Below are 27883 nucleotides of genomic sequence, written 5' to 3' on the forward strand. Positions count from 1 at the left end.
GACAGTGGAGCAAGGACCTAAAGGAGAAAAGGGAGTTAGTTTACTACATGGACCTCTGACCAAAGACCATATTAGACAGAGGAAACAGCCAGCATGGAGTCCCTAAGGCCAGAGCATGCCTGCTGTAGTCAAGAAACATCAAAGAGGTGGATGTGGCCAGAGAGAAGAGCAAGGGGAGAGGAGGGAAGGGCTGGGTTATTTGGGGCCCTTTGAATAGTGTAAGGATTTGGCTTTTACACTTGGGGAAATGGGAAGATGCTGAAAGTTCTGAAGTTCCTGTTTCTACGAGATGCATATTGGTGTTTTTATTTCTATCAGACAGACCAAAAGTGGGGCTGCTGGGTCAATCTGTAGTATATCTTAAAATTTAGTAGAGGTTGCCAGTTCTTTTCTGAAAAGCCCGTGGTAATTCATCTCACAGCAGCAATGAGTGTCTGTTTCTCTGAATCTTCTCCCGTGCTGCAAAGTGACATTAACGAAACAGTGTTTGCCCATATACTGGGTGAGAAATGGTTTGTCATTGAAGCTTTTGTTATTGTATGTATTCATATATTTATTGGACATTTTAATTTTTTCTTCTCTAAGCTGCCTGTTCAGGTCTATTGGTGTGGGGGAGGGTTGTTTGTCATTTTTAATTAATAGACTGGAGTCTCTCCCCATTAATATCAAATTTATTAACTCTGTCATGTGTGTCAAAAATATTTTTCTACTCACTGGCTGAGTACTGGTCACGTAAAAGACAAAAAAAATATATTTTTCTACACAGTCTACATAGTAATTTCAGAAGGATTGATGTTTTAAAATTACTGTTTCTATAATTGGAGGTACTTTATACATCTCCACTTATTTATATCTTATTTAATTTTCTTCACTAAGATTTTATAGTTTTCTTCATATAGATTTCATATCTTTCAGATATTTGTAAATATATGCATATGTATTAACTATTATGTCTGAGTATTGTTTTATTTCTTTTCAATTTATGTGGTTATAAGTAAAAACTGTAAGTTTAATATACCTATTTTTTCTTCATATTCCTTGGCAAATTCTTTTAATAGCTTTATGGATTTTATTAAGTCTCTAGGACTTCTATGTATATAATCAAAGGACATATCATGCTGTACATTATTTTATTATTTATAAAAATTATTTCATTTTCATATCCTATTACATTAGCTAAAGCTTCTAAAAATATATGTAAAATAATGGTGGTAGTAGTAGACATCCTGTTTTTTTTTTCGTTTAAATGTCTTCACCATTTTAGTGTTTTCTATAGCATTTGTTGGTTTTGGAGACTTCATATTGTGTTAGTTTCTATTTCATATAGAGTATTTATAAAAATAGTGCTAGATCTTATCAAATTCCCCTTTAAAGTCATTTGTGGATATGTGTAAATACTTTTTCAGCTTCTATTTGTTGATGATTTCCTAATGTTGAACTATCTTTTGTTGTTTTTTGAAAAAACATTTCAAATTATTTATTTATTCATTCATTCATTCATTTATTTATTTATTTATTTATTTATTTATTTATTGACACATGATTGATTTTGAATGTTTTGGGGGAACAACATTGACTACCATCCCCTGTGTACAATATGTGATGATCAAATCAATACTACTAGCATATTCATCACTGCAAATCACAATTATTCTTTGTGCCCTTACTCAATTTCTCCCCAACCCCCTTCTGTCTTCCCTCCCCTAACCTGTAATAACCATAGATCTGTTTTCTCCTTCTGAAAGTTCAATGTATTATTGTGGTCCTTCCTTCCTTCCTTCCTTCCTTCCTCCCTTCCTTCCTTCCTTCCTTTGCACTCACTTATGAGTGAGAACATGCAGTATTTCTCTTTCTGTGTCTAGCTTATTTCACTTACCATAGTTTTCTCCAAGCTAATCCATGTTGCTGTGAATGGCAGAACTTCATTCTTTTTTATGGCTGAGTAGTATTCCATTGTGTATATATACCACATTTTCCTTATCCAGTCATCCATCAACGGACATTTAGGTTAGTTCCATATTTTGGCTATAGAAAACAGAGCTGCAATGAACACGGGAATGAAGGTGTCTGTATTAGTCTGTTTCTGCGGCTTATAAAAAATACACAGAACTATGTACTTTGTAAGAAAATGAAATTTATTGCTTACAGTTTCAGAGGCTCAGAAGTCTGAAGTCCAGGGAACAGTACTGGTGAGGGTCTTGGTGACGCAATGTATCACATTGTGAAAATGGTGGAGCGGAGAGAGCAGAGGGAAAAAAAGACAGACTCTCCTCTTCTTTTAAAGCCCTCAGAACCACGCCCCTGACCATCATTTTTAATCCATTCACTATGATGTGGTCCTACAATTCAATCAAGTCTTCAAGTCTGCACCTTTCAATTACCATAATATGATTTCCCACCCTCTCAACAGTCACAGTGGGGGCTATGTTTCTAATACATAAAACATGGGGGACACAATTCAAGCTTCAGTGAGTTTTGGGGGCACATAATTCAATCCACTGCAGTATCCCTTTGACATGATCATTTCCATTCCTTTGGGCATAGACCCAGAAGTGGTATTGCTGGATCATATGGGAGTTCTATCTGTAGTTGTTTGAGAAACTTCCATACTGTTTTCCATAATGGCTATACTATTTTACAGTCCCACGAACAGTGTAGAAGAATTCCCTTTTCTCCACATCCATGCCAGCATTTGTTATTCTTGTCTTTTTAATAATGGCCAGTCTAACTGGAGTGAGATAATATCTCAATGTGGTTTTGATTTGCATTTCCCTGTGATTTGTGATGTTGAGCATTTTTTCATGTACTGTTGCCCATTTGTATGTTTTCCTTCGAAAAATGTTTATCACCTCCTTTGCCCATTTTTTAATTGGATTATTTGTTTTTTTACTGTGAAGTTGTTTGAGTTCCTTATGTTCTGGATACTAATCCCTTGTCAGATGAATAGTTTACAAATATTTTCTCCCTTTCCAGAGGTTGTCTTTTCACTCTTTTGATTGTTTCCTTTGCCATGCAGAAGCTTTCTAGTTTGATATAATCCCATTTATTTATTTTTTCTTTCATTGTCTTTCCACTCTGTTGATTGTTTCCTTTGCTGTGCAGAAGGCTTTTAGTTTGATGTAATCCCATTTGTTTATTTTGTTGCTTGTGCTTTTGGGGTCTTATTTGTGAAATCTTTGCCCAGTCCTACTTCCTGAAGTGTTTCTCCTATGTTTACTTTTAGTAGTTTTATGTTTTCATTCTTATACTTAAGTCTTTAATCTATTTTGAGTTGATTTTGTTATATGATGAGAGGTACAGGTCTAGTTTCATTCTTCTGCATATGGATGTCCAATTTTCCCAGCACCATTTATTGAAGAGGCAGTCTTTTCCCAAATGTATGTTCTTGTTGTCTTGTCTAAGATCAGTTGCCTGTAAGTATGTGGTTTTGTCCTTGATTTTGTTGATGTGGTGTATCACATTTATTGGCTTGTGTATGTTGAACCATCCTTACATTCCTGGGATGAATCCTAGTTGATCATGGGGTATAACTTTTTGATGTGTTGCTGTATTCTGATTGCTAATGTTTTGCTGAGGATTTTTGCATCTATGTTCATCATGGATATTGGCCTGTAGTCTTCTTTTTTTGGTGTATCTTTGTCTGACTTTGGTATCAGGGTAATGCTGGCCTTATAAAATGAATTTGGGAGAGGGGCCTCTGTTTCAACTTTTTGGAATAGTTTGAAGATAATTGGTATTAATTCATCTTTAAATGTTTGATAGAATTGGTGGTGAAGCTATCCCATCCTAGGCTTTTCTTTGTTGGGAGACTGCTGATTACTGCTTTGGTCTCATTGCTTGTTACTGGTCTGTTCAGGTTTTCTGTTTCTTCTTGGTTTGGTCTTGGTAGTTTGTATGTGTCCAAAAATTTGTCCATTTCCTCCAGGTTTTCCTACTTATTGAACTCTAATTGTTTACAATAGTTTCTAATGATTCTTTGTATTTCTGTGGTATCAGTTGTAATGTCTCCTTTTCCATTTTTGACCTTTGTTATTTGAGCCTTCTTTATTCTTTTTTTTTTGTTAACCTAGCTAATGATTTGCCTATTTTATCTTCTCAAAAAACCAACTTTTTGTTTCATTGATCTTTTGTATCATTTTCTAGGTCTCTTTCATTTAGTTCTGCTCTGATCTTAATTATTTCTTTCCATCTACTAACTTTGGATTGGATTGTTCCTGTTTTCTTAGTTTTTTGAGGTGTAGTATTAGATTGTTTATTTGAAATCTTTCTAAATTTTGGATGTAAGCATTAATTACAATAAACTTTCCTCTTTGTACTGCTTTTGCAGTATCCCACAGGTTTTGAAATGATGTGTCTTTATTATCATTAGTTTCAAAAATTTTTTTGATTTCCTGTTTAATTTCTATTTGGACTCATAGATCATTCAGGAGCCTGTTGTTTGCTTTCCATATATTTGTATAGTTTCCAGAATTTCACTTGTTATTGATTTCCAGTTTTAATCCATTGTGGTCTGAAAAGATACTTGAAATGACTTCAAATTTGTTTTTAATTTGCTGAGACTTGCTTTGTGACTTAACATGTGATCTATCCTGGAGAATGTTATATGTGCTGACGAGAAGAAAGTATATTCTGTAGTTGTTGGGTGAAATGTTCTGTAGATATCTGGTAGGTCCAATTGGTCTAAGGTGTAGTTTAAATCCTGTGTTTCTCTGTTGATTTGTTGCCTGGATGATCTTCCAATGCTGAGAGAAGAGTTTTCAGGTTCCCCACTATTACCATATTGAGGTCTCTTTCTTTAGGTCTAATAGTGTTTGTTTTATATATCTGGGTACTACAGATTTGTGTGCATACATATTTATGATTGTATGTCTTCTTGCTGGATAGATCCCTTTAACATCATATCATGGCCTTCTTTGTCTCTTTTTATGATTTTTGATTTAAAGTCTGTCTTATCTGATGTAAGAATAGCTAGTCATGCTTGTTTCTGGTTACTGTTTGCATGCTATATCTTTTTCCATCCTTTCACTTTTAGTCTGTGTATGTGAGATGAGTCTCTTGAAGACAGCATATAGTTGGGTCTCTTTTTTATTAATGTCTGTCATTTGAATGGGGAGTTTAATCCATTTAAATTTAATGCTGTTATTGATGAGTATTGATTTATTCTTAGCATTTTACTGCTTTTTGTTTAGATGTTTTAAATATCTTTTGTTCCTTTCTTCCCCTTTTATTATTCATCTTCAATGCTTGCTGGTTTTTTGACGTGGTAAGAGTTAGTTTCTTTCTCTTTCTCATTTGCACTTTCATTTTAACAGTGGGTGTTCTTCTTTCTTGTGTATTCATGATAGTGATTACCATTTTGGGGGTTCAGATGCAGGACTCCCTTGAGAATTTCTTACAGGGTGGTTGTGTGGTGGTGAACTCTGGCAATTTTTTTTTGTCTGGGAAATACACTATTTCTCCCTCGTTTCTGAAGGATGGCCTTGATAAGTATAGTATTCTTGGCTGGCAATTTTTTGTTGTTGTTGTTAGTATATTGAATATAACATCCCATTTTCTTCTGGCCTGTACAGTTTTAGTTGAGAATTCTGCTGTTAGTCTGATTGGGGATCCCATAAAGGTGATTTGACACTTTTGCTGCTTTCAGAATTCTCTCTGTCTTCAAGCTTTGCCAGTTTGACTATAATGTGTCTTGGAGAGGATCTTTTTGGATTGAATCTGTTTGGGGATCTTTGGGCTTCCTGGATCTGAAAGTCTGTGTCTCTCCCTATACCTGGGAAGTTTTCTGTTACTATTTCCTTGAATAGGTCTTTAATGCCTGTTCCTATCTCCTCCCTTCTGGAATATACAAGATTCAGCTGTTTGTGTCATTAAGGTTGTCTGTTAACTCTCTTAGGTTTTCTTCATTTTATAAAAAATTCTTCTTTCCTTTTTTTATATACCTGGATTATTTCAAAAAGACCATCTTCAAGTTGTTCTGTTTGCTCTAACCTGTTGCTTAAGCTCTCAGTTGTGTTCTTTATTTCATTGAATGAACCATTCTGTTCCAAGAGTTCTGCTACATTTTTTTTTTGAAGGTATTAATCTCTTTGCAAATTTCCTCCTTCATTTCTTGGATTTTTTTTTTCATTTCATTGTATTCTCTAATTGAGTCTTATCTCTTTGAGTTTTCTTAAGATTGTTCCTTGAAATTCTTTTTCAGACATTTCAAGAGTTTCCTGACATATGGGGTCTGGTACTTGAGAATTACTGTATTCCCTTGGTTGTGTCTATTTTCTTATTTATTCATATATCTAGTATTTCTTCATTGATGCTTGGTCATCTAGTAGAGCAGTTGTTTCTTCTAATACTCTGGAGTGGGCTTTGAGGAGAAAGAATTCCTCCTCTGTTTGCAGGCTCCATTGATGAATCTCCTTGTGTCAATGCAGCATGCTGCCTGCAGGTCCTGGCCACCACTGTGGCAGTGAGCCATCCTTGTGGTGGCAGTAGCTTTGGCAGTCCTGTGGTGGGCCACCTGTGCAGAAATGGTGTTTAGGACACTCTTGCCTTCTGTTCTGATTGTGGGAGGGCTGCCCAGGGCTTCCACCTAGATCCTTGGTCAAAGGACATGCACTTGCCTACTGTTAGAATGGTGGGAGGGATGGTCCAGGGCTTCCACCTGGGTCCCTGTTCATGGAATGCTCACTTGCCTCCTGTTCATGTGGTGGGGGGGGCTGCCTGGGGTTTCCACCTGGGTCCCTGGTCACAGAATGTTCCAGCTTTATTTTATTCATTCTCATTGTCATTACTTTTCTCTTTCTTCTTATATTTTATAATAGCCTCTAATTGCAAGTTTTATTTCTTTTTTAAAAATTTTGATTTTTTGGCAGCTGGCCAGTGCAGGGATCTGAACCCTTCCTTGATCTTGGTGTCATAATACCATGCTCTATCCAAATGAGCTAACTGGTCAGCCCCTGCAAGTCTTATTGCATCTTTGGCTCACCAGAGTGTGTTTTGTTTGATTTTCTAAAATCTGTAAGTAATTTATTTCTTTAACATGCAGTCTGTATAGCTTTCATTGATATTGAGAGATGTTTTGTAGCCAATATTATGCTCAATATTCATATATATTTCAAGGATATTGAGAAAAATGTGTTTTCTTTTTTGTCGCAAGATTAATTAATATATCATTCTTATTAATTTTTCGAGTCTGTATATTTTGTAATTTTTTGCATATGTAAAGAGTTAAAAACTAGAGGTGAATTGTTTTTCAAAATCCATAAAACATTTGTCCCATTATTTGCTTCTTAAATTTTGATTTAACATTGATGTGAACACTGTTGCTTTTTGTTTTGTTTGCAGTTGCATACAATAACTTGCCTATCTTTGATTTTAACAAATTTTGTGTCACTTTGTTTTAGTTGTGTCTTTTGCTGGATTCTATTTTTAATTCCATTCATTTCAATATCATCATTCATTCACACTTAGTGTTAAAGTAATTTTTATACCTTTCTTTCTGCTTTATCTTTTATGACTCTTTATGGTTTCCTTTGTTTTATCTCTCTAAAAATGCTAACTGTTTGCTTTTTATTACTCAGTGATTCATAAGGTTTTATATGGTCTGATTTCAGTCAATCGGTGGTTACTTCAACTTTTCAAATTCATTCTTTAATCTATAATTCTGTAAGTATTAATGTTAAATTTTAAGCCATATTGTCCAACCATATTGTTCTCATACTTGAAACAAATCATTTAACTCAAATTTCCCTTTACCAATCAGCTGAACATTATAAATTTGTTTATATAATTTGAAGTTTTACATTCAAATAGTTACTATTTGAAATTTTTCTCCTGTTTCCTACAATATCTCTGTTTCTCCTGGGGTAACTTTTTTCCTTTTTTTCATGTTATTCTTTCTTTCTAATATCAGAGTATTTCTTCAAATGTATATTGATCTGTGGTTATCTGTTCCTACTTACAAGACGGTTCTGGAAATCAATCAATGTGATTCACCAAATTAAAGAATAAAAAAGGAAAATTATATGAATATCTCAGCAGATGCTTTTGATAAAATTCAACATCTATTCATGGTAAAACTCTCAGCAAAATAGGAATATGTAGGAACCATCTTAGTCTGCTAAAACAACAGCAACAACAACAACATATATATGTACAGCAAACACCATGCTCAATGGTGATACTGAAAAATTTTTCCCTAAAATTGGAAAGAAGGCAAGGAAATCCCTTCTGACCACTTCTCCTCAACATTGTATTTAAACTTCTAACCAGTGCAATAAATAATTAATTGATGGAACAGTAAAACAGTCTGTTTGCCAAAGATATGGTTATTTTCTACAAAACCCAAAGGAATCTATAAATACTTTACTAGAACTAATACATGAATTTAGCAATGTCATAAACACATGATTAATATTTTTCAAATCAATTCTATTTCTATACAACAGTAACAAGCAATTTAAAAAGCAATACTATTTAAAGTAGCACCAAAAAGAATAAAATAACTAGGAACAAATTCAATGAAAGATGTATACAGCTTCTATACTGAAAACTATAAACAGTGCTAGGCAAAACTAAAGAAAATTAAATCAATGGAAAGATAAAAAATGTTAACCAATTGGCAGCTCAGTATTGCTAAGATGTCAGTTCTTCCAAATTTACCAGTAGGTTCAATGCAAACCCAATCAAAATCAAAAATGCTTTTCTTGTAGACACTGACAAATTGATTCAAAAAAATGTGGAAAACTAATAAACCTAGAAAAGCCGAGATAATGTTTCCTAATTGACTTCAAGATTTTCTTTAAGTTGTAGTTTTCAAGCCAAAATAATATCAGCATGAGGGTAGACAAATAAGTCAAGGGTACAAATAGAAAGTTCAGAAACAGGCTGGTGTTTGTATTGTAAAATGCTTTTTGAATATTTTCATTACTTTTGGGTAGGCAAACATTTCTCAGATAGTACACTAAAGTCATTAACCATAAAAGAAAAATGATAGATTAGACTTAATCAAAGTAAAAATTTCTCCCCATCAAAAGACATGGTTAAGAAGATTAAAGGCAAGACACAGATTGGGAAAAAATATTCACAATACATAAATCAGACAAAAAAATGTCTATCCATAATGTATCACACACTCCTACCCACCAATAAGTAAAAGACAACTCAATAATACAAATGGGCTAGAGACTTGAACAGACACCTCACAGAATAAAATATGTAAACTGCCAATAATCACATGAAAATGTGCTTGACATCATTAGTTATTGAAGAAATACAAATTAAAACTAAAATGAGATCACATTACGCACACAAGAATGGCTAAAATTAGATAGACCATCTCTAATAGACTTTGAATATCCATTGGGCAGGTTCTAAAACAGTTGGACATACTCCTACAGAATGAAGCAGCAATTCCACTCGGAGGTATTTACCCAAGAGAAATGAAAATATTTTGCCGCAGCAGGCAGCATTAACATATGGTGAAAGAAATGACAGCAATCTTTGCCCCCGAGGGCCTGCCTGACTGTATGTGGTCAGCACGTGGGTTGACAGGCAGGGGGTGCGCTGTTCTGTTCTTCATTTTCCAAATAACACATCAGTTCTCAGCCCTGTCTTCCTCCCAACCTCCGTGGCTTCTTCAGAGTTCTGCAGGGCACACTGGTTGCTTTCCTGACCTCCATGAGCACTCTCCTCCTGTAGTACAACTCGTGCTCCTCTGACCATTTTTTTCTTAGAGATTTTGGTTGAAATCTTTCATCTGCTCATTGTCCTCTGCCATTCTCGTTGTCATTGTGAATCTAATTTCTTTCTTATCATCTTAGTGGGGTCTTCAATATAAAAGAAGACATGCTTTCCTTTGAACTATCGTCTTTAAGCAGAAACTTTTTTTTACAGGAATTCAAAACCGTAATGTGGCACTATTATTCCCTGCTGCATGTTATTCCCTGTTAGGTTCTGGGACGTGCCCATAATTGTCTTCTGGTTTGATGAAGAAAAAGCTTGAGAGTTTTCAACACACTTAGGAATACAGAGATGTTGATTAAAACATTATCAGAGAAATAAAGTAATCAATTAAGAACGAGAATTATAGACTCAGGCTTAGAATTACTTTCACAGGAAACAGCAGCAGTATCTGAAATGCAGATGCCTAAAAAGATTCACTGTGTATACCAATAGCACAGACAGATTTATATTAACACACAGCAGAACCCGATGTCCCAGGAGATATAGCCGATATTCTGGTGAAATTATCAATTTGTATATTATTATATCATTATCATTATTAAACCACATCATATTATTTATAAATTAATTTTATGATGTTAGATGGTATTTCTCCCTTAATAGCTATAGGTTACAGAGGGGATATCTTGTTTTTATCTTTCTGAGATTTATTTTCTCTTAGTTGTTAATTAAGATGCATTTTCAAGGTTAGATTTTTTTATTCCGTTATTTTTTATTCCTCTATAGACGACCTACTTATTCTATCTCAATTTTGCAGAAATTTATAATTGTTTGATTTAAAAACTTCTAGATATATTTAGGTGAAGATATCTTTAAATGGCTTTGCTCAGGACAGACTGGACTTTTTCAGTCCTATCCATGAATTTTTCATAACCTCCATGCTTTCTTCTATTACATCCTTGTTAATTGCTTCAATTCCATTTATCCTGTCCTCTCCTCAGGACCACCTACTTTATATATATTGGTTCTTCATAGACTATTCCTCATATTCAAAATCTCACAGCCTTTACACACATCTCAGAATCTTGATGACCATTTTTACATGGTATCTTTTTTGCCTAGGATGTCTGCAGAAGACCAGAACGTAGAGGAGAGGGTTATCTATGAGACTATATTCAATCACTTCAAAAGAAATAAGGTGGAGATTTCGAATGCAATAAAAAAGACATTTCCTTTTCTTGAGGGGCTCCGTGACCGTGAACTCATCACAAATAAAATGTTTGAAGTAAGTAAAGCTTATTATGTCACAACCTGGTAAACTAGCCCCAAATTAAGTTATGCTCTGATATCCTAGACCCAAACTTCAGGGTACAACTAGCTGACTGACCTGTCTCCCATGAGTGGGGGACCTTTTCAAGTATTTCTGTAAGTGCTCCTGTAAGGTAGACAGGGATAAGAGAGGCAGACATCACCTGAGATGCTTTCATGGCACCCTCTGCAGTCGAGTTGAATTGTACTAGATATAAGTTGGATTAGAAAGAGGTATACAGTACTCCATAAATGCACAATGTCTTACAGAAATTCATACAATATAACATAAACTAAAAATTAAAAAGAATTTTAATGAATTGGTTAATAATTTTAATGAATTGATTTACAGAAATAGTAATTGGCACAGCATTTTATTTAAATTAACATCAAATTAAAATACCTAGATCTGAGAACATTCCAACGCACAGGGTATTGGTGTCTTGTTAGGAAAAACTGGGAGTAGATGCTTGCTATTCTTTCTCCGATCCAATATCTTTCAATTTTCTTCTTTCCTTTTTTTTTTTTCTCTTTTTTTTAACATTTCTGGAATCTTTGAAAATGGGTAAATTTTACTAACAGGCTCTGTTAGAGATACAGAGCAGCAAGTCTTCTCTTTGCTCTGTGAATGTGCTTTGACTGTGGCCAAGTTCACAGCAAGAGGAGTGTGGTCACCTGGTTCCCTTGAGCCAAGTCAGTCCTGGGGGAAGGGCAGGGTTGTCCAGTCAACAGAACAGACACTCGTTCATTATCTGATAATTCTCTTCCTTAAACATATTGGCCAGGCTCTTAGAGGGCTACACATCATTTAACTTTGAACCCACATTTATTCCTCAAAATTGGTCCTTTTTAATAATGTAAACGAAGGTAAGGAGATCAGACTCACCAATGAATATTTTTAAGGAGGAAGGATTTGTTTCATTTAGTAGCTATACAAATATATAAAAATTCCAAAACTTTACATGAGAAGATACCTATGTAGAGAAATTGGAATATATTAACCATAAAATTACTTACCAGGGCTTTTCTGTAACTTGGAAATCTGTATTTATATTTTCTCCATTCAAAATTTTTCTAAGGATTCTCAAGATTCTTGTAGAAACCTGGTCCCTGTACAAAGAGTGGTCTACAATGTTCTCAGTGAACTGGAGAAGACATTTAACCTGACAATTCTGGAAGCATTGTTCAGCGAGGTCAACATGCAGGAATACCCTGATTTAATTCAAGTTTATAAAAGCTTCGAAAATGGTAATTAGATTTATTACTACCTTTTGAGGTCAATTTTTTTCAACAAGCATTATTGAGTTTCTACCGTATGCCACACACTGTGCTGGGCAGTGGGGTTACAGTAGTTAATAAGACAGACATTTCATCAGCCCTCTCAAAGCTTACAGGTGAAGGCTGTGGTACAACCACCACCCCGAAGTCTGCTTAACTGGGCGTTTATACTCACGAGACAAGCAGAGCTACACTGGCACCAGGATTACCTAGAAGAACACAGGACAAGAAACACAGAATCCCATCAGGGCAGCATCCATTGCTTCTCTTCATTGGGAGCCCTCACAGTGGTCTACACAGCAGTCCACCTGTCACTACTACTGCCTTGAATGCCAGACAGCTGAGCCGTGTGTGCAGGATCCACTTTGGCTTAGCACCATGTGTCCGTGGGAGTCTACATCTCTTGTAACGTCTTCATAGTCTGGCTTTCAGAGGCCCCACAAGGGACAAGCTGCATTACAAGAGTTACCATATTGAAGGAAAACCAAAGTTATGGCTTCCCACCCGGTGTTTGTAGTTCATTAGAGTCCCTCCCCATGTACCAGTCATGGGACGTTTATCTTCCTTTCAAGAAAGAGAAATTGTTTTAACTCTTTATTCCCAAGGGGTAAAACAAAACACTAATCAAATAATCAAAAAACACAATCATGCTTCACCACGGACTATTTTTGGTGTTGTGCAATACTAAAGGTTTGATTCTCGACTTTTTCCTGAGAAGGAAAGATTTACACTCTTTTATTGGTACACAATAAAGAAGATGCCCTCCATTTATTTTATTTATTATTTTTTTTTTATTTGCCTAAAAAATTTTTATTCCAACACAGTTTGGTCTCAACCAAGTTCACCAAGTAAGATATAAAGATATCACAAGAGAAAACAGGCTCATGCCCTCCAGATGCTATGGGGAACTGGATTAAAAGTGTGAAAGGATGTCTGAGAAACAGAACAAATTTGATTTAGCTAAGTCCAGAAGTGAGAAGCAGTATAGAAGCTGATTCAAGGGAGAAAAACTGGAAGAAGATTTTGGAGGGTCTGGCATGTAAAGCTAAGGAATTTGAAGTTTATTTACTAGGCAATAGTTACTATAGGTTTACAAGCAAGAAAAAAAAAATTTAAGGAGGCGTGTATGGCATGTTGATTAGTGTCAATAGTAACCTTATCTAATTAAGAATAAAATAATTTCTATTGCAAGTCATTCAAGTCAGAAAGGGCATAAAGGAAATAAAATGCCTGGGTACAGATTTTAAGTCAGTATTTGTAACCAGGATGTCCCTAGTTCTTGGATGCAAAGGGAATGGTGTTACCTTTACTGCCCACATCTCAGGGACTCTGACCCTCGCCGTACACAGAGCTCCCTCCCTGGCCCCAGTGCCCACATCACATGTGTTGGTTTTCAACCCTCCCTTTGCTTGGCTGACCCACACCAGGGGCTCACTGCTCACCTGCCCTGGGGGAGATGCTGCCATCTCCTGGACCCTGCTGTCTCCTTGAGTTGCCCCTGTGTCTTCTGTTATATTTGGGAATCGCTCATCCTCCATGACCCAATGAAGCCAAAACTCTTTTTTTCTAGGTCCATCTTTAAAGCTTTTATATATGGATCTCTCCAGGATCCTAGACCTTCTCCTGAGAAAAATCCCTGTTTCTTCCACACAGTTCGAACAGTTCACAAAACACATTTCACTTGTACTATTTATTTTTATATATGCTTTCTCTGCCATCCCTGATTGTTTTTAGGTGAGTAACGCAGTTCACAATGTTTACTCCGCTGTCCTTAAATTGCGAGTGTCTCCTATCTGTATGGGCAACATAAAGGCTCCCTTGTTGGGTCTGCTGTTTTATATCCCAGAGGATGATGGGAGAATTGTAAGTCATGTGGGACCTACTGAGCTCTGAGTGACATGAGGTCTGGAAATTTCTAAATGTGGAATTTCGAGATGCTGTCCCTGGTCTCTGTGGGATATCTTTAATTGCCGCCTTGTCTCTCTCACTCTTCAGCAATTCAAGACAAATTGTACCCCCACGAAAGTGATGACGAAGAGAGAGAGGGGAGGTCTGACATCCACCTAAGCCTTGAACAAGGTAATAACACCTGGATAGAAACTGGGTCTCATCTGCTAAGAGGAAAAGGCGACAGGGGTGGTCAGGGGCTCGAGTTCCCAAATGGAGTTCATGAATCAAGTAAGAAATGTGGAAGAACATGGAGAAGGCCAGGAGGGGAGTTTGTTGAGCTCCTAACCAGATGTGGGGCCCTAGAGGAGTTGCTATGACTTGTCCCAATAACGAAGATGAAGGAACCTGAGCCCATTGTGCCAGTAAGCCAGATTTAAAGAGACTGCCTGGAAGTAATCTTTATTTAGAAAGGTCCATGTAGAAGATCATTATAAAGCTATTAAGGGCTAAAGATTATAGCCCCTGATCAACATCAAAGAAGAGACGTTTGGTAAAAGAACTGCTGTTTTATCTATTCTCACACTCACAGCACTTCTGACGCAAGACGTGTGGGGGTTCTCCCCACACCACCCAATTCTCCAGTTCTCTGCAGACACCAACAGAGTGTCCTATAATTTAATTCAATTTTAGCACTAACTACCCAGAGTGAGCACAGATGCCACATGTTCTGGGCTCCATCCAACAAGACTGCCGCCACTTCAGATGCCAGTCCCAAGCGCCAGGTTGTGACCCATGCTTCTGACCAACTGGCTGCAAATTGAAGGTTCTCTTGACCACCTCCTTGGGTTTGATACATTGCTAGTACAGTACAGCTCAAAGAACTCAGGGGAACATTTACTTATGTTTACCAATTTATAATAAAAAATGCAACTCGGGGACAGACAAATGGAAGAGATGCTTAGGGCAAAGTATGGGGCTGGGATGTGGAGCTTCCACACTCTCTCTGGGCATGCTGCCCTCCGGCGCTTCCCTGTGGTTGTCAACCCACAAGCTCTCTGAACTCATACGTTCAGGGTGTTCTTATGGAAGTTCCATTATGTATATAGGCTTAATTGATTAAATCACTGGCCACTGGTGATAAGTCAACCTCCATCTTTCTGTCCTCTCCTCAGAGGTCAGGAGATGGGGCTGAAAGTTCCAACCCTCTAATCACACTTTTACTTCCAAAATCACCTCATTAACGTAAATTCAAATGTGGTTGAAAGGAACTTTTCGTGAATAACAAAAGATGCACTTTTCACCCTTATCACTAAGAAGATTGCAAGGGTTTTAGGAGCTCTGACCAGGAGGAAGGGACAAAGACCAACTATATATTTCTTATTATAGAACAATGTCACACTTGGTGATTGTAGAAGAAGAGACCAATTTAAGTGTGAGGGATTTTGTTCAAGGGCAGGAATATTAAAAGAAAAAGGCAGTCACAGAGAGAGACACAGAGAGGAAGTGGTAGGGACGTGGACAAGAGGTTGTGGGTGCTTTGAGAGAGAGAGAGGAAGGAGAGGAAATGAAAGACAGGAAAAAGAGGCAAAATGAATCAGAGTAAGGCTAGGCCTGTGAACCAGACTGACTCCATTTTCCCTGCAGAGGACACTTTGTTACTTTTCCACTCCTCAGTCGTGAGACCTCTCAGGGCAAATGATTACTCCTTGGGCTGCCCTGACAAAACAGACTGAGATAAGAGAGGAAACAGATATTTACTGAGTTGCAAAACCCCTCCGCAAGGCTTGTTTACTATAATTGTAAAAGTTACAGATTAACCTTAAGACCCCTTTAGGAACTCCCACCTGTGCACAAAGCATCAAGGTGACTGCTACAATGACCCTCCTGCGGTGACAATGATGAACACCACTGCCATTTTGGACCTACTGAGCATGCACCCATGACACAACCAGGAAGAACAGAACGGACCACCTCCAGTGGCGCTGGCCTGCCACCCCTTAACTCCTTTCCCTATAAAAGACCCTGAACAGGTCCCCTTGGGGAGCTAGCTTTACTGTCGCTACCCCCCTTATGCATAAGTCTACCTCTTCTTTTAATAAAGCGTTGCTTGCTTTACTGTTGGGTACATTGCTCATTTCTATGACTTTGGAATCTGAGAGCCTAATTTAATCATTGGCAACAATGGGAAAGCTTTGGGCACCAGAGACGACTCTAGCTGCAAGAGGCAAGTGGCCACTGGGACTATTTTGCTCCCATGTCTCTGCTGCTGGTAGATCTCTCCTGGAGTCCCTGGCCTAAATTCTCACAAGGCAATGCTTTATTCTCTTTGCCTCTCTCTGATTTTCTGAGCCCTCTTCTGTTTGGTTGGATTGTATCCACTTCTGTGTAGGTGCACCCTGGAGGGCTCCTGGCTATGCTTTGTTTTTCTGATTTAAATCGAGTTGGTACTTTTCTTCTTTATGCTGAAAACGGTGGGGAGAACTGCTTTTATCAATTACTGTCAGTGGAATAGGTTGGCCACGCCGATTGGGACTAGGCTGAACTGGACCCCACTGCTCCTCTTTTCTCTTTGTTTGTTTGCTTGGTTAGACCTTTAGTTGAGTACCAGTCATCTGAATAAACCTTCCAATCCTTGCATCAACTTTTGGACTTTCAGGTCATTTGTTTAATGCGAGAGGGCAAGCCGAGCCTGGCATGTCGGTCACAAATTGACAGTGATAAAAATAACCGTATTAACAGCTCACTGACGGAATGTCTGCTCTTTGTCAGTTGTGGATTTAGTGCTCACGGCTGCCACTGGAGATGAGGACCACTTACGTACCCATTTTGTAGATAAGGAAACTGAAACCTAGAGGGACCATGCATGGAGTTTGCCTCGGGTCAAAAGATGAACCCAGGCTTTCTGAACCTAGAGTCCGCATTCTTACCCTGTGCACCTCCCAGAATCTAATGAAAAAGGCAGAAACAAAAAACAAAAGTGGAGAAATACTGTATAGGCAGAGAGAAAGACACAGAAAGAAAAAAAAAAAGACCACCAAGAACTGGAGGAAGAGGAGGCTAATGAGACATTGAATCCTGGTGTGTGGATTCAGTGGGGAGGGGTGGTATGAAAGGCGCTAGAGACAAGGCAACAAGGGCTTAGTAGGAACTCAGGTAAGACCACTGGGCAGGGCAGCTCTGGGGACAAAGGCAGGTTCACTTTGGCTGTGGATGTCAACACAAGCCATCACCATTTCCCAGAGTGTCTCAAGGAGGACACACAGGGAGGTGGCCTCACCAAGGTTCTGTAGCCAGGGGTGCAGTGGACCTCGTTCCTCACTCGTGGCTGGAGTTCAATTTCAAGAATCAGGTGGGAGCTGCCAGCTCCAGATGGGCTCTATTGGTATTTGAGGGGTTCTGTAAGTCCTACATGACAAAGACTAAAAAGGGGTTAGGGGAGAATGGCAAAACCCATACTTCATTTTCTGAAATAAACTTCTAATTTCTTCCCCCTAGGATCTGTTGAAAACTCTTTACCAAGCCTGACCTGGTCACAATCAGATCCCTCGTCCTATGCTGGTTTGTTCCTGTTGACTCTATTTGGAGAGCCTTTGCTGATCTTGCACCATTCTGGACTGTGCTGTGAAGGCTGCTTCTTTGTGTTAATGATTGCCCAGAATTTTCAGTCTTTCTATGTGCCGATTTTTCAAGTTCAGGATTTAAATAACAGGGTCTTTATCCTCCGGGTTGTCTAGGAGGGTTTCTTTCTCTCCTACTACTTAAACACGCTGCCAGTTCCTGATGGCTCTGGGCCTGATCATTTTTCCCATTCTCCTGGCCTCACCGTTTTCTGCCTGTGTCTGCTTGAATCTGGCTACTGCCTTGGTGCTTTGATCTTACGCCAGTGGTGCCGATGCTATGATGGTTGGAAGGGAGTGATGAGCAGCAGGGGGCAAATAAAATATCTATGAATCAAAACATGGTTTAGGTACAACCCCAGCTGAAAATGGACCCTCGGAGAGCCTCTGTGAGACAGAACAGATAAAGGCAAAGCGGAAAGATACAACCAGTGACAAAAATGATGCACTAGGAAGCCAACAAGCAAGTAGACAATGTGCCCAAGAGTCTGAGCCAGCAGGTAAGACTAACTGAGTTTGCATGAGTGTGGTGGGTCAGGGGCCCCAGCTAGTGGCAGAGGAATGGACTAATGCACAACCCAAGGCAACGTCTATTTAACACAGAAGGGGAAGGTCGTACAGACACAGCAAGGGCAGAAATGGAGCCTGATGTACTGAAGAGAGACATGGAGGAAGAAAGTTAGAAAGGAAAAACTGAGAAGCAGAGGAGGAAGAGTTAGTTGCAGAGCCTCACTGGGCAGGAGAGACAGAAACAAAAGGCAAAAGTAGTCAGAGAGAGATTGGAATCAGGAAAGCACAAACATCTTCATGGTGGGGAGACAGGGCTGTGACTAGAAACACCAGAGCAAAGGGGAAGCAGGATGAAGTATAACAAAATGGGAATAGGGCAGGCAAGGCTCTGTTGGATCTCAGCTGTGGTCTTTTCTAACTTCAGAAATCCGCGAACAGGTAGCTGTCCAAGTGAATAATGGAGATGCAAGAAGTGAGACGCCCAGCCCACTGCCCTGTGCTGAAAAAAGTAATTATTCCTTACCTTCCGATTTTCTTTTTTTTTTTCAGATGCTCTATTTTTTTTAGCATCTTAACCATGTTTTAACTGACCAAAAATTGCACCTATTTATCACGTACAACATATTGTTTTCAAATATGTATACACTATGAAAAGGCTAACGTGAGCTAATTAGCATACGCATTACCTCACATACTTATTTTTGTGAGGAGAACACTGAAAATCTATTCTCTTAGCAGTTTCCAAGTATACAGTACCTTGTTATTAACTATAGTAACCTTGTACGAGTGGATCTCTTGAGCTTATTCCTCCTGTCTAGCCAAAATTTTGTATTCTTGGACCAACATCCCCAGTACCCTTCCCCCTGTCCCCCAGCCCCTGGCAACCACTATTCTACTGTCAACTTCTATGAGTTCAACTTTTTTACACTCCACATTTAAGTGAGAGCATGTGATATTTGTCTTTCTGTGCTTGGCTTATTTCACTTATAATGTCCTCCAGGCTCATCCATATTGTCACAAATGACAGGATATCCTTCTTTTTTAAGGCTGGATAATATTCCAGTGTGTGTGTGTGTGTGTGTGTGTGTGTGTGTGTGTGTGTGTGTGTGTGTGTGTGTGTGTGTGTATTACATTTTCTTTATCCATTCATCCATTGATAGATACTTAGGTTAATTCCATATCTTTGCTATTGTAATGCTGCAATGAACATGGGAGTGCAGACGTCTTCTCTACGTACAGATGGTCCCTGATGTACGATGGTTCACCATAAGATTTTTCAACTTTAATATGGGTTTACTGGAATGTAACCCCATCATAAGGCAAGGAGCATCTGGACTTACAATAGTTTGACTTAACAATTTTTCAGCTTTAAGATAGGCTTGTCAGTATTAAGTGCATTTTCAACTTATGGTATTTTCAATTTACAGTGAGTTTATCAGGATATAACCCCATCATGAGTCCAGGATTATCTGTACTCATTTAATATCCTTTGGATATATACTCAGTAGGAGGAGTGCTGGATCATATGGTGGTTCTATTTTTAATTTTTTGAGGAATCTCCATACTTTTTCCATAATGGCTGTTCTAATTTGCATTCCCACCAGCAGCTTGCAAGGGTCCTCTTTTCCTCACATCCTCTCCAACATGTTATCTTTCATAGTTTTGGTAATAGCCATTCTAACAGGTGTGAGATGATATCTCACTGTAGTTTTAATATGCTTTTCTCTGATGATTAGTGATGCTGTGCATTTTTTCATATACCTATTGGCCATTTGTATGTTTTCATTTGAGAAATGTCTATTTAGATCCTTTGCCCATTTTTAAATTGGTTTATTTGGTTTTTTACTATTGAGTTGTTTAAGTTCCTTATATATTTTGGATATTAACCCCTTATCAGATGTATGGTTTGCAAACATTTTCTCCCATTCCATAGGTTGTCTTTTTACTTTATTGATTGTTTCCTTGGCTGTACAGAAGTTGTTTAGTTTGATGCAGTCCCACTTGTTTATTTTTGCTTTTGTTGATTGTATTTTTTAGTGTCATATCCAAAAAATTATTGCTCAAACCAATGTCATGGAGCTTTTCTTCTGTTTTCTTCTAGAAGTTTTATATGTAAGTCTTAAATCCATTTTGAGTTGATTTTTTCATACGGTAGGAGATAAGGGTCTAATTTAATTCTTCTGCATGTGGATATTCAGTTGTACCAACACCATTTATTGAAGAGACTGTACTTTCCCCGTTACATGTTCTTGGCAATTTTGTTGAAAATCAATTGAGCATATATACATGAATTTATTTCTAAGCTCTCTATTTTGTTCTATTTGTCTGTGTGTCTGATTTTAGGCCAGTACCATGTTTTGTAGCATATGTTGAAGTCAGGTAGTGTGATGCCTTCACCTTTGTGCTTTTTGCTCATGATTGCTTCAGCTATTCCAGGTCTTTTCTGATACCATATGAATTTTAGAATTGTATTTTCTATTTCTGTGAAAAATATCATTGGAATTTCTATAGGAATTGCATTGAATCTGTAGAGTGCTTTGGGTAGTATGAGCATTGTAACAATGTTAATCCTTCCAATCCATGAACATGGCATACTTTTCCATTTATTTGTGTTTTCTTTAATTTCTTTCATCAATGTCTTATAGTATTCAGTGTACAAACATTTCACCTCCTTGGTTAAATGTACTGTTAAGTATTTTATTTTTATTTTTTAGCCGATATAAATGGAATTGTTTGCTTAATTTTTTTCAGATGGTTTATTGTTGGTATATAGAAATGCAATTGATTCTTCTATGTTGGTTTTGTATCCTGCAACTTTACTGAATTTGTTTATTAGTTCTAACAGGTTTTTTTTGTGTGTGTGTGTGGCGTTTTTGTGGCTTTCCTATGTATAAGAGCATGTCATCTGTAAACAAAGACAATTTAACTTTTTTCTTTCAAATTTGGATGCCTTTTATTTCTTTTTCTTAACTAATCACTCTGGCTAGAACTTCCAGTACTGTGGTAGATAAAGTGGTGAGAGTGGACATCCTTCTTTTGTTCTTGATCTTCTAGGGAAAGCTTTCAACTTTTCACCATTGAATATGATGTTAACTGTGGATTTGTCATATATGGGCTTTATTGTGTTCAGGTGCACTCCTTCTATATCTAATTTGTTGGGAATTTTTATCATAAAGGATGTTGAGTTTTGTCAAATGTTTTTTCTGCCTCTTTTGAAATGATATGGTTTTTGTCCTTCATTCTACTAATGTAGTGCATGGTGTTTATAGATTTGTGTATATTAAACCATTCTTGCATCACCAGAATAAATTCCACTTGGTCATGGTGAATATCTTTTTAACGTGATGCTGAATTTGCTTTGCTAGTATTTTGTGAGGATTTTTGCATTTTATATCCTGACTGTTCATCAGGGATATTGGCCTATAATTTTTTTTCTTATATTGTCCATGTATGGCTTTGGTATCAGGGTAATGCTGGCCTCATGAAACAAGCTGTTCCTTGCTCTTCAATTTTGGAAGAGTTTGAGAAGGATTGGTATAAGTTCTTTAAATATTTGGTTGAATTCACCAGCATTGTCATCTGATTCTAGGCTTTTCTTTGATGGGAGGTTTTTGATTATGAATTCAATTTCCTTACTTATTATTAGTCTGTTCAAATTTTCTACTTCCTCATGTTTCAGTCTTTGTAGATTGTATGTGTCTAGGAATTTATCCATTTCTTCCAGGTTATCCAATTTATTGGCATATGATTGTTCACAGTAGTCTCCTATGATCCTTTGTATTTCTGTGGTATCAGATATAATGTCTTCTCTTTCATTTCTGATATTATTTATTTGAGTCTTCTCTTTTGTTCCTTTAGTTAGTCTAGCTAGAGGTTGTCAATTTTTTAAATCTTTCCAAAAAAACAACTCTTCATTTTGTTGATCTTTTCTGGTTTTTTGTTTGTTTGTTTGTTTGTTTCTGGTCACTATCTCTTTTATTTATCCTCTGATGTTTATTATTTTCTTCATTCTGCTGACTTTGGGCTTAGTTTCTTCTTCTTTTTCTAGTTCCTTGAAGTGTAACATTTTGTGGGCTATTTGAGATCTTTCTTCTTTTTTGATGTAGGCCTTTATTGCTATAAATTTTCTTCTTAGAAGTAGTTTTTCTGCATCCTATAAGTTTAGGTATGTTGTGTTTCCATTTTCATCTGTCTCAAGATTTTTTAAATTTCCCTTTTAATCTCTTCATTGACTAATTGGTTGTTCAAGAGCATGTTGTTTAATTTTCATGTGTTTATGAATTTTCCAAAATTCCTACTGTGTTGATTCCTAGTTTCATACAACTGTGGTCCAAAAAGATATTTGATCTGATTTCAATCTTCCTGAATTTGTTAAGACTTGTTTTGTGACCTTACAGAGGATCTAACCTGGAGAATGTTTTATGTACACTTGAGGAAAATGTGTATTCTGCTGTTGATGGAATGTTTTGTACATGTCTTTTTGGTCCATTTGGTCTAAAGTGTAGTTTAAATCTAATGGTTCTTTAACTGATTTTCTGTCTGGATGATTTGTCCATTGCTGAAAGTAGGGTATGGCATCTCCTACTATTATTGTGTTGCAGTCTGTCTCTTTCTTCAGAGCTATTAATATTTGCTTGGTCTATTTAGGTACTTGGGTCTATTTAGGTGATTTGTTGTTGAGAACATATACATTTATTTTATTTATTTATTTATTTATTTATTTATTTATTTTTTTAATTTTCTTTTGTCGATATACATTGTGGCTGATTATTGCTCCCCAACACCAAAACCTCCCTCCCTCCTCCCTCCCCCCCTCCCCCCCAACAATGTCCTTTCTGTTTGCTTGTCATATCAACTTCAAGTAATTGTGGTTGTTATATCTTCTTCCCCCTACCCCGGTTTTTTTTTTTTTTGTGTGTGTGTGTGTGTGTGTGTGTGTGTGTGTGTGTGAATTTATATATTAATTTTTAGCTCCCACCAATAAGTGAGAACATGTGGTATTTCTCTTTCTGTGCCTGACTTGTTTCACTTAATATAATTCTCTCAAGGTCCATCCATGTTGTTGCAAATGGCAGTATTTCATTCGTTTTTATAGCTGAGTAGTATTCCATTGTGTAGATGTACCACATTTTCCGTATCCACTCATCTGATGATGGACATTTGAGCTGGTAACAACTCCTGGCTATTGTAAAGAGTGCTGCGATGAACATTGGGTAACAGGTATACCTTTGACTTGATGATTTCCATTCCTCTGGGTATATTCCCAACAGTGGGATAGCTGGGTCGTATGGTAGATCTATCTGCAATTGTTTGAGGAACCTCCATCCCATTTTCCATAGAGGCTTCAATCCTATATATCGAACAGCCTAAAACCTCTACAAAAAAACTGCTGGAATTGATAAATGATTTCAGCACAGTAGCAGGATACAAAATCAACACACAAAAATCAGTAGCATTTCTTTTCTCCAATAGTGAAAATGCAGAACAAGAAGTCAAGAAAGCCTGCCCATTTACAATAGCCACCAAAAAAATAAAATACTTCGGAATTGAGTTAACCAAGGAGGTGAAAAATCTCTATAATGAGAACTACAAACCACTGCTGAGAGAAACTAGAGAGGATACAAGAAGATGGAAAGATATCCCATGCTCTTGGATTGGAAGAATCAACCTAGTGAAAATGTCCATACTACCCAAAGTGATATACAAATTCAACGCAATCCCCATCAAAATTCCAGAGAACATATACATTTATAATTGTTATATCATCTTGATGAATTGACCCCTATATTATTATATAATGACCTTTTTGATCTTGTTTTACAGTTTTTAATTTGATTTTTATTTTATCTGATATAAGTATAGCTACCTGCTTTCTTTTGGTTTCCATTTATATGGAATATCTTTTTTCATCCCTTCACTTTTAGTCTGTGTGTTCTTACAGGTGAAGTGAGTCTCCTGTAGGCCACAAATACTTGAGTATTTTTTTAAAACCCATTCAGCCACTTTATGCCTTTTGATTTGGGAATTTAATTCATTTACATTTAGAGTAATTATTGATAGATGTACTTAGTATTGCCATTTTGTTCATTGTTTTCTAGTTGTTTTGTAGGTCCTTTATTACTTTCTTCCTCTCTTGCTGTCTTTCTTTATGATTAAGAAATTTTCTCCAGTGTTATGCTTTGATTTCTTTTTATCTTTTGTGTAACTGCTATAGGTTCCTGCTTTGTTGTTACCATGAGGCTTACAAAAAACATCTTATAGTTACAACAGGCCATTTTAAGCTGATAACAACTTAGCTTTGATTGCATTAAAAAACCCTACATTTCTACTTTACCCCATTTTACACTTTAAATTTTTGATGTCACAATTTACATCTTTTCATACTGTGTACCCTTTAAAAAATTATTGCAGCTATTATTTTTTAATAGTTTTGTCTTTTATTTAACCTTTATATCAGAGATATAACTGGTTTATGCACCACCAGTACAGTATTAGATTATTCTGTATTTTGGCTATGTACTTATTTTACCAGTGAGTTTTATGCTTTCTTATGTTTTGTGTTATTAATTAATACTCTTTTCTTCCAGCTTGAAGAACTCCCTTTAGCATTTCTTGTAAGATAGGTTTGGTGGTGATGAATTCTCTCAGCTTTTGTTTGGGAAAGTCTTTATCTCACCTTTACTTCTGAAGGACAGCTTTTCTGGATACAATATTCTTAGTTGTCAGGAATTTTTTCTTCAGCACATTGAATATATCATCACATTCTCTCCTGACATGTAAGATTTCTGCTGAGAAATCCACTGCTAGCCTTGTTGTGACTCCTTATATGTTATTTGTTTCTTTTCTCTTGCTACTTTCAGGATCCTCTCTTTGTCCCTGATTGTTGACAGTTTTATTATAGTATGTCTCAATATAGTCTTGTTTGAATTGATTCTGATAGCTAGACCTTTGACCTTCTTGTATCTAGGAATTTATATCTTTACTCGGATTTGGAAAGTTTTCTGCTATTATTTCTTTAAATAAGCTTTCTAGCTATTTGTCTTTCTCTTCTCCTTCATGAACTCTTATGACTCAAACATTTGTTTTTCATTCCTTTTCATTCATTTTTTTCTTCTCTTACTGTACCTTTTCAAATAACCTGTCTTTGAGTTCACAGATTCTTTCTTCTGCTTGATCCATTCTACTATTGATGCTCTCTATTGTATTTTTTATTCATTCATTGTATTTTTCAGCTCAGAATTTCTGTTTGATATTTTTAAAAATAACTTTCATCTTTCTGTTAAATTTCTCATTTTGGTCATTTATTGTTTTCCTGATTTTATTAAATTATTTCTCTGTATTTTCTTGAAGTTTGTTGTGCTTCCTTAAAACAATTATTTTGAGTTCTTTATCAGGCAATTTGTATATCTCCATTTCTTTGTGGTCAGCTACTGGAAGATTATGGGTTTTTTGGTGGTGTTACATCTCTTTGGTTTTTCATGTATCTTGTTACCTTACATTGATGTCTGTACATTTGAGGAAATAGGAACTTATTCCTGTCTTCTCAGACTGGCTTTGTCTGAGAAAAGCTTTTACCAGTTAGCTCATCCAGTGATTGTGGACAGGTTGTCTGACATGGTACAAGGGCAGGCTTTCTGCTGGAGTCCTTGGGAAGGCTGCCTTGGTGCCCAGGATAGCTAGTGGGCAAGCTTGTGCTAGGGTGGACCTTGAACCATAGTTTTCAGGGCTGGGGAAGTCCTCTTCAGTCTCTGGGACAGGCCTATAACTCAGTGATACTGGCACCAATCTGGTGCTGGGTACAGACTGGAGCCTAGGGCTGTAATATACAGCCGGGGTTTGGAGCAAGCTTGGAGGTTCAGACTGTGGACAACAGCTTGAAATCTGGGGTGATGGGGCCTGCCTGGCACTGGGTTTTCTTGGAGTGGGCCAGTGGTGGGATCCAAGGCAAAGACTAGCATTCACTTTCCTCTCCTCCCCCAAGAAGATGGTATCTCTCGCAAGGTTGTGCTGCCTGGGGTTGGGAAAGGGATGACACAGATAATGTAAAACTCTCCTTCCTGCCCTCTCCAATACATTTTTTCTTATTTCTGTGCTATAGCAGGTACTGTGATTTCTCACCTGGTTTCCTTAACGTTTGTAAAGGTATTTTTGTGCATGGATAGTTGTTCACATTGATGTTTCTGGGGAGGGGGGGTGAGTGATGGAGAATCTTATTCAACCATCTTGCTCATCCCCAATTTTCTAATTATATCTTTTTTTTTCTGTGAGAGTAAAAACTTTCCTCTGTTCTCCCATATCAACTGTCTACACCTACCCAAGACATGCAGCCTTTGTGCACAGCCTCTGGCTGCTTTTAACAGGTGTGAGATGCAAGAGAGAAAGAGGTGCTCTCTTTAAGTGAGGAGGTGTGCCTGGATATAGAATACAAGGAAACAGAATACAGAAAAGGTCAACTGGGGAATGCTGAATAACAGAGCACATGAGTGAGACAGGGATGAAGCTTTACCCCCAACAATGAAATTGCAGGGAGAGGGAGTTATTAATGGTAATAAAGGGAGCTCACTGGAAAGAAATGAAAACTCTTCATTCATTACAATTTGACCCAGGGGCAGAGCTACCCAGCCACGGAGTCCAAATAAATTCTTGTTCTGTGCTTCTGGTGGATATAAAGAAGGAACCACCAACTTTGTACCCAGCTGAGCAGCAAGCCCAAGCAGGGGTTAAACACAACCAAGCATCTGACATAATAGGTAAGGCTGTCTGAAAGAATTTGCAACTCTGTCTCACAGGTAAGGGGCTTGGGCATTTCATCAGGGCCCATCGAGATAGTCCAGGTAGCCTAAGATGGAGGCAGGAAGAGGAGGGGACCAGCATCTGATGCAGGGAGCCTTCAGCTTAACAGAAGAAAATCCTTAGGAATTGGGAAAATACCAAGACAGAAATGGAGGTAGGAAGTATTGATGTCAGAGAGACTATTTCTAAAGGAAGAGAGGAAAGCATGGAGGTAGGAGTTAAAGAAAAGGAAGAAAAAACAGGGAACCAAGATATTCACGAGAAGAGATGGAGAAAGAAACACATCAAGACCAACAGGGGTATAAAGAGATACCATCGCCAGAAACAGAGGCAGAAGCAGGGGAAATGGGCAGAGCTAAGAGGAACATTGAGAAGCAACATGAGCGTGAACTAAAGAGCTCAAATGAGAGTGGGGAAAAGAAGTAAAATGAGGGGTAAGTAGAATGGGCATGAGGGTAAGAAGAGGGTCAGCAGGGTGGGCAAAGCTGCCCTCTATGTGTAAATTTCATCAGCTTTTCCTTTGGGACCTGGAACAATCTGCAGGTCACACACACTCAAAGACAGACCAGGGCCTTGAGATAACTCAGCTTCCCAGTTCTTCCTAGTGCTCTTATTGTGGGATTTCCTGCTGTGTGGATCCTTTGGTCACACCCTGAGACCCTTAACGGGTTTTGCTCTTTTGTGCAGTCATCAGCAGTGAGGACTCTGAAGGACCCAGTGACGGAGAAGAGCCCCCCAAAGCCTCCACCTCAGCACTGCCAAGTGAGCCTGGTAAGGAAGGCTGAGAGAGCAGCGCTTGGGCTGCGGGA

The 27883-nt window shown here is 37.6% G+C and overlaps 1 protein-coding gene across 1 annotated transcript in view; it reads left to right on the plus strand.

Annotated features, from left to right (window-relative positions):
- Positions 1–27883, plus strand: part of SP100 (SP100 nuclear antigen) — a 76485-nt gene that overhangs the window by 15609 nt on the left and 32993 nt on the right. Inside the window, exons 2-9 of the mRNA XM_063092434.1 lie at positions 10801–10963; positions 12066–12234; positions 14260–14343; positions 17650–17712; positions 18122–18271; positions 18706–18789; positions 26888–27031; positions 27762–27845. Of these exons, the coding sequence (XP_062948504.1) occupies positions 10801–10963; positions 12066–12234; positions 14260–14343; positions 17650–17712; positions 18122–18271; positions 18706–18789; positions 26888–27031; positions 27762–27845 (941 nt within the window). The remainder of the gene's footprint in view (positions 1–10800; positions 10964–12065; positions 12235–14259; positions 14344–17649; positions 17713–18121; positions 18272–18705; positions 18790–26887; positions 27032–27761; positions 27846–27883) is intronic.

The sequence above is a fragment of the Cynocephalus volans genome, chromosome 1, assembly GCF_027409185.1.
Source record: "Cynocephalus volans isolate mCynVol1 chromosome 1, mCynVol1.pri, whole genome shotgun sequence".
In the NCBI taxonomy this organism is placed as follows: Eukaryota; Metazoa; Chordata; class Mammalia; order Dermoptera; family Cynocephalidae; genus Cynocephalus; species Cynocephalus volans.